The sequence below is a fragment of the Belonocnema kinseyi genome, chromosome 4 (assembly GCF_010883055.1).
Source record: "Belonocnema kinseyi isolate 2016_QV_RU_SX_M_011 chromosome 4, B_treatae_v1, whole genome shotgun sequence".
In the NCBI taxonomy this organism is placed as follows: domain Eukaryota; kingdom Metazoa; phylum Arthropoda; class Insecta; order Hymenoptera; family Cynipidae; genus Belonocnema; species Belonocnema kinseyi.
In genome coordinates this window covers 149,415,820-149,423,810 of record NC_046660.1, presented here as the reverse complement: position 1 = coordinate 149,423,810, position 7,991 = coordinate 149,415,820, and the positions used below count along the sequence as shown (strand labels likewise).

Genomic DNA, 7,991 nt, shown 5'->3' with positions numbered 1-7,991 from the left:
TTTTGCAATACGTGCTGAAGCTCTGGGTGTTTCTGGCACCTCAGAGCGTGTTTACGTGCCATCAAACGATCGCGAAGAAAGATAACACTGATAAAATGATATATTTCGGGTTCCAATCCTGAAAAAAACTACGAATTTTACTGACGATTTGTGACCATTGTAGTTAACTTCTTCAGGGCTGAACTGAAACTGAAGTGTCAGGTTATGTTGTTACTTTCTACGATCCCTGTAATTTCCTCGAGCGCCGCACCGTCGAGACTAGTCAATACTGATTGGCCAATCAAATATTGTTTTTATCTGGCAAGCCGGAGAGCGAAATCGGATTCGTATTATATACATTGTCCCTATTGATGTTATTAGGCTGTTGTAAATTTCGAATTGCTTATTTATGTTTCCTTGGAAATATTTTGTGTGTTTTTGCGAGGACTGTTGCTTTGTAAAATAAAATGTTATGCCCCGTTTCGATATGATGCTCAACTAGTGCGGATTGCTTGAAATGTTTGAGCCTGACTTTAATCTCATGTTCCTTTATACTTTGGCTCACCGCTCTTTCGGTTTCTCCAATATAGACTTTTCCGCAAGAACAAGTGATTTTATGTACTCTTGGATCATTGTGAGGTGCCTTTATGTCTTTGGGTGTATCTGATAGTTGGCCTGTTCTCTGCGAGTGGTTTAAATATGGTTTGGATGTTGTGTTTGTTAGAATTATTCCCATTCGTTCTGTAAAACCTTGGATGTAGGGTAGGATGGTGCTCGTCTTTCTCTCTTTCTATCTTTCATAAGTTGTGTTGACTTGTTTTTCTTAGTGTACTTTCTTACTGCTTTATCAATTTGCTTGTTTGTGTAATTGTTATGTGTTAGGATTTGTTTAGGATTTCCTTTTGTAAGTTATCTTTATCTATTATGGAGACAGCTCTGCTTATGGTACAAGGGAATTAATGACCGATTGATTTCATGATTTAATAATTTTACTATGATTAATTTTGATAAAAAGAGATACTTCGGGTTCCAATTGTTCCCTTCTTCAGGGCTGATCTGAAACTCTCTACGATGCCTGTGTTTGGCCAGATCGTTATATCATCGTTAAAGCATTGAAGACTAAGATCCCTAGCTTTTTTGAAACAGTGCAGGGACAACCTAATATTCCAAATGTTCTTACAACTGATAAATAATTTGTGAACCTCTAAATCCAAATCAATTCGGCATAATACAAGATTGCTTCTCTTAAAAGAAAGTTTACAACATAAAAATTTGTCTTGCATACTACCACTAAAAAACTATTAAAACTGCACCTTTTCCTATCAAACACCCTTAGATTTGACATTTGGTCTACATTGGACCGCATATCTTTTGACCGATGCCAATGGATTAATGATCTTTTCACTCAAAAACAACAAATAAAATTTGACAAATCACTTCCAGTAAGGCAAATGCGATTAACTGATCCTCTCAGCAATTACATGATTTCAGCCCTATCTAAAGGACACAATTTTTTAGTAGCTCCTTTTGAAACCCCGAAATTAGAAATCATCAGCAATTTGGGTCCCACAATATATACCCTTCCACCTAAAAAAGCGAATCCCATACAGCGTAGGACGGAATATATTATAGTTGCTTTAAGCCGATGACAAAGCTATAATCGAAGCCATGTTCGAAAATTTGTGTTTTTTGTTTAGACTTTCCATTTTTTATTAACTCATTGGGATAAAAGAGTTTTAAATGGCTTCGCCAATAACACTGTGCTAAAATATGTACGAAAAATAAAAAATTCAAATGAAAAAAAAGAATAACATGAAAACAAATTTTAAGAGTTTGTACAAAATTACAAAGTCCAAAATGATACGTTGTCAGTAACATTCATTTACATTTCACATGAAAACTGTTGAATAATTCTTAGTTATATACATGAAATAAAATTTTCCAAGAAAGAAACTTATTACAGGTTAAGATCATTAAGCTCGCAAACTGCTCGTAACAGATGCTTGTTGTAGTTGCAATGTATTGGACGAACTTTATGTTTTTCCTATATAGAGTTAAATTAAAAATGTATATACAAACGCTTGTCCCCTAAATGTACTTAATCCTACTTTATGCCATTTGCAAAATTCTTTTGTATGTGCGAAAACACAGTGCACCTTAGACTTAAACGAAATATCCAAGTCCAAATAGCTGGGGTTTGAAATCATCAATTTACTTTTTAAATTCAGAGTTTAAAGTATCACTGAAACAGGCATTTACGACTTTTTTAAAGTAACGAATAGCTTGCACAAATTTCAAGCATCCTATAGGGAAACATTTCGTAATTGATCTAATTTATCTGATGATTTTGTACAATCAATTCCATTGAAATTGACTTCTCCCCCGTAAATAACTTAACGTTCAACATTACAGGTCTTCGCCCAAACTACAGCTGTTTTTTTTTTTTAATTTTTATCCATATGAGTAAATATACCATTCACTATTCCCAAAAATAAATAAAGTTGTGGCGGTGCTAGTATATCCAGAATAATTTTATTTTCCCCATCAATTAATAGTGGTGGAGAAATGCAGCGCATATAATTTTTGGCCAATATTTTTCCTCCAGCACTAAGCCATTGTGAATAATTCTCTGTAATCTTTTTCATTGAACGCGGACTAGCAGATTCATTAAGATTTCCTTTGGAAATATTGCACTAAGTACACGCGTAAAATCTACTAGAAGGCATGATACCAGCCATAATATTACACAATATTATATCAGCTACAGTCGTTCCATTCGTATTATCAATTCCTGCCTCACACCATAATAAGTTAACATTTTTGTAATTTTCTTGAACATCTGGAGCCAAACAAAGTATGATTAGTTTTTTCACTCCAGAATCTTTGATAGTCTTACAAGCAACTCCATTGTTGTACTTTTGTCGTTTTCTGGGGTTTAATTCAGATTTATTTTCAAGGTTAGCTTCTAATTCATCTTCAGTAGATTGAATTAACTTACCAATTTTGAAAGATCTTCTTCCACCGTCGATGACAAATTTTAAACAAGCACTGGTAACATTACGTTTCAATTTCAAAGACTCAATTATGTCGCGCAAGTTATTGCAGTACAGGGCTGGTTTTTTACATCAACAGTTTTATTATTTTAGGTAGATTTAAAATAAAAAATTTTTACGTTTAAAAGTAATCTAATGAGTGGATTTCATTGCAAAGATTTTGCTTTAAATTAGGTTAAATTATTTTTCTGTTCTTTGTTAGAACACAAACCATTGATGCGATTCCAGCCGAAACGTTTCATGAAAGGCTAAACCTTGATTGTATTTTTTTTAATCACTTGATTTTATCACTGCATTTTCTTTTAATTTTTTTAGATTAACATCAATTTTTAATAGTTTACCATGGAGTTGATTTATCGACATGGATTTTTGGATTGAGCCAGATCCTTTAGGCTCTTTCTTTCTTAATGTCAATTAAACAATCTGATTTTGAACTTTTAGAGAAGATTGTGACCGCAATTCTTCAACATTTTTAACTCGTGTTGATAAATAGCATTTATGTGACCCACCTTTAGCCACTCTAGATAAGCAACTTTCACATCGATGACTAACTGTTCTCTGAAGGTTATTTTTAGCAAGTTTACCTGTGAAAAATAAATGATAAAAACAGTAACGTATGAAATATAGTATGGAAAAAAATATTATTAGAAAAATTATTTTCATATTGACCTTTCAAATTATTTTTCATTGTCTTAGAGGAAAACCTATTCTGAGATTATTTATTTGTAGTTAAATTATCGTGGGTATTTTTGACCAGCTAGCATATTAAACTCTGATACAATGATCAGCTCACTGATCGAGTGTTAATAATGTTGTAATTAGAAGATAATTTAAGCACTTCTAAAAGTTTCTTATTCGGTTTTTTTATTGATACAGCTTATTTCAGCATGTACTACAAAGACCGTTTGGTAAGCTTTTGTTGCCAGCTTTATATTTAAAAATAATTTTTACTAAAGACTAAGTAACATAACAATCTGTTGCTAAGTAACGAAGTTTACATTTACAAATTACTTTTAATCTAACTCAAAGCAGTCCAAACTTTTTAACATTCGATTTGCTGTAAAACTTGAATCTGAGACTTGCAAGAAGCCTGAATATCATTCTAGCGAGTAACTTTCGTCTAATTTTGTCTTTAAAAAAACGAAATGACTCAAGCTAATAATTTTGAAAAAAAAATCTTAATCCACCCAAGCAAGCATGGTCGGGGTCCACAATAAGGACCCAAATTAAAAAACAGTCCGATCGATTATTTTCATTTTCATTGGGAATTACTCAGGGTTCGGCCCCATTTTATTTAATGCGTTTTTTAGCACACCGCGTAAAAGAAAAACCTTTATCAAGGACTCTAAAATTGACAACCAAACAATATATAAATTAATACCTACCAATTTCCTCTCTACAAGACTTTACGGGCTCCCAACAATCCACAAAAACCTACCAATCTCGGATACAATTGATATTATTAAATCGTTTACAAACTTCCCTGCCGAGCTCATACTATTAATAGAACACTGTTTTAATAATATTTAATTCTCTTTTAATAACGAACTCTACGAACAAACCTCAGCAGCAGCAATGGAAGTCTAAGCTCACCTGTAATAACCAACATCGTTATGGATTATCTAGAGACTAAAATCTTAAACTAATCGAAGCTTAAACCGAAATTTAGGCTCTGTTACGTTTATGACACCTTTGCCACCTGGCGACATGGAAGAAAAGAACTAAATAAGTTTTTCGATTTCATTCATGGATTACATCCTAATATCCAATTCATCATGAAAATTAAACAAAATGAAAAATTGCCTTCCTTGTACGTATTAGTTTACAGAAGATCTGATAACACATTAGGGCATGGAGTTTATAGAAACCCCACCCATATAAAGAGATGCCAACGTTCCTCCTTGCACCGCCATCCATCTCAAAAACAATCGGTCATCAACTCCCTTGTATACAGAACTGTCTCCATAACAGATAAAGATAACTTACAAAAGAAATTAGAAGACGTTAAACCAACCCTAATACAGAACGATTACACAAACAAACAAATTCATAAAGCAATAAGAAAGTACACTGAAAAAAAAACAATTTGACGCAATTCAAGAAAGAGAGAGAAAAACAACCACCATCCTACCCTACATCCAAGGTCACGCAGAACAAATAGGAAGAATTTTCAACATACACAACATCCAAATCATATTTCAACCATCTGCGAAAACAGGAAAACTACAAAATAATCCCAAAGACAAAAAGGCATCCCTCAAAAATCCATTAGTATATAGAATACCCTATATTGCAGCAACCGGGAGACCGGTGAGTCAACGTGTCAAGAAACATGAGAGTCAAATGAGGCTAAAACATTTCATGCAATCAGTACTAGCTAAGCATCATATCGAAACTGGACATAATATTTTATTTGACAAAACAACAGTCTTTACAAAAACAAACAATTTCTTTCGAAGAAAATATAGTAACTCAATCAAAATATTGAAACACGCTAATAACATTAATAGGGAGAATGGATATAATACCAATACGATTTGACTCTCTGTCTTCCTGGTTTTAGGTCAGCCCTGAAGAAGTAAACAGCAATGTTTACGAAACTTCGGCAAAATTCGTAGTTTTTTAGACGATTGGAACCTGAAATATCTCATTTTATCAAAATGAATCATCGTGAAAGCATTAAATCTATTAATTAAGATAAGACTGAATATGCCTATCCTCGCAGAGGTCTGCATGCAAAGATGAGGCTGCACACTCTGAAAGGTCACCGGGTATAGCAGTCACCACGTAAGACATCTAACTCAGGTTTCATATAACTTTCCATGCTGTTTCCATACCTCCCTTTTAGTTTATACCTTTGGGACCTTCCTTGAAAAATGTTACGCTACTGCTTTTTATGGTAAACATATTTAGGATAAAAGCTTAGTACAGAAACAATTTAACTGCAAACTAAGGACGTGTCTGGTGGCTTAGTAATAGGCCCTTCAACTCGATTCTAAATAAATCAATAATATTTTAATAAAGGAATTTGGAATTTTGAAGCATCGATAATTTGTCATGTGAGTTAACACCTGTTTGTTTTTGCCACTAGTAAAGACCTTTAATTATTTTTTGCGATATAAAACCTCGTCTTAAAATAATATAAGCAAGAAAAATGAATAAGTCTTTATTAATTTATGTAAAACTACTGTAGAGGTGATCCCTTGAGGCATAAATACTTTTAAAGCTTGCAATCAACTACTGTTCACTCACAATCGTTTTTGCCGCTAGTTTCTTCACTAGCATAATACAGTTTCTTGAATCGGAAACATAACCTAAAGGTTTCTGTTTTAGAGAAATGAAAGACGCGAAAGAGAACAACGCGAGTTAGCAAGACTAGCCGCGAAAGAAGCTGGATTTGGTAGTGATGAAAGGTTGTCCAGAATTTCAGGTTCATACTCGGCTACAGAGAGTGATACTTACACTCAGGTAAGAAAATTTTTATCTATAACCTTATGGCTAAACTGTAAAACTTATTTGAAAAAATTTATATCCTCCATAAATTACGCTGACAAAATGTATGGATGCATAAAAATATCGTTAAAAATGCGCTAGCATTTTTCTTGCTCAAAGCGGGTTTAAAAAACACACCTCCCTTCAGTTTGTGTTGCATAATACCACTTCCTTAATACGCAATTCCAATCGAGTGACGTATTTAAACTCGGTTAATTCAGGCACTGGCAGTGCAAGCAAGTCTGTTCTTCTGTAAGCTTACAGCGAATATTGTTCCGTATCGGTTTCGTAATGTCTTTATTTTATAAAAATTGTGGATAAATTTCAATTAAATCGGAATTTAAATCGGATTGCTATAAGCATGCGATTCGGTCATAATTCCTTCATAATGATATTCCCTTCGGAAAATTTATAGAGCAAATCACTTCATTTATGTTAAAATTAAATAACTAGTTCTTTCTTTTGTTCCTTCCAGTGAACTACGAATATCATTCGACACATAATCTACAAATGTGCTGCATGGCAAACTATTTCTACTTCAGGCCTGTGTCTTCTTTCCGATGAATGCATGGACTTACAACCATAGCTTTAGTTTGCACCTTCCTCAATCCTTATGTGTGCAGGCAAAACCCTTATGTGTTTTGAGGACAAAAAGCGGCACGAAGACAACAGCCTTCTGTATCCATCCCGCAAGTGCCTCTGAATGATTTTAGTAAGCCTGTATGGCTTAGACAGTCGCGCTATACTAAGCTAAAAATAACATTGTCCTGGCATGTGTATGTAACTGTATAGAACCCTCTGTGCCTAAATTAGGTTCCGATCTGAGGAAAGCAAAAGTTATGTCCTTCAGAAAAGGATGATTTTCTACATTTCTATCAAACTTTAGGTACAATTTGTTTTAAGGAGCTGTTGGCGGAATTTTTCCAATTCTATATAATCTTTTTTATAATAGCGAAACAAACAAATTGAAACGCACCACACTGTTACAAAAAATTCCTACAACGTCACACCGAAATGCGAAGTTGTAATGATACGGTGCGATATTTTGGTGCGAAAAAGAATTTTTTCTACTAAAATACACTTCTCCGGTGTAAAGTTTGTAAATTTACGAACTGTCAATTTTCTAGTTTTGAAAATACTAAAGAATGACGGCGAAGAGATATGAAAGTCTTAATTTAAACTTAAAATTTCACTGGACAGTGTAAAGTAAAAGACTAAAGCGAAGCGAGAATAGTACATTTCGATACGTGTGTGAGAGGTGATTATTTAGCGAATAAGACCTTTTTTGCACGAGCGAGGCGAGTGAGAAGAGTCTCATTCAATAAAAATCAACTCTCACACAAATATCAAACAGTATTTTATGCCACGAAAGGCAAAAAAATCTGGTCAAAGTTGAGATTTTGAGGCTATAGTGGTATAAACATACAATCGACACGAGACGGTGCCAGAGGAAAATATAATTTACTT

At 33.8% G+C, this 7,991-nt stretch overlaps 1 protein-coding gene across 1 annotated transcript in view; it reads left to right on the top strand.

Annotated features, from left to right (window-relative positions):
- Nucleotides 1–7,991, top strand: part of LOC117171159 (voltage-dependent T-type calcium channel subunit alpha-1H-like) — a 1,009,801-nt gene that overhangs the window by 832,252 nt on the left and 169,558 nt on the right. Inside the window, exon 19 of the mRNA XM_033358216.1 lies at nt 6,366–6,500. Within this exon, the coding sequence (XP_033214107.1) occupies nt 6,366–6,500 (135 nt within the window). The remainder of the gene's footprint in view (nt 1–6,365; nt 6,501–7,991) is intronic.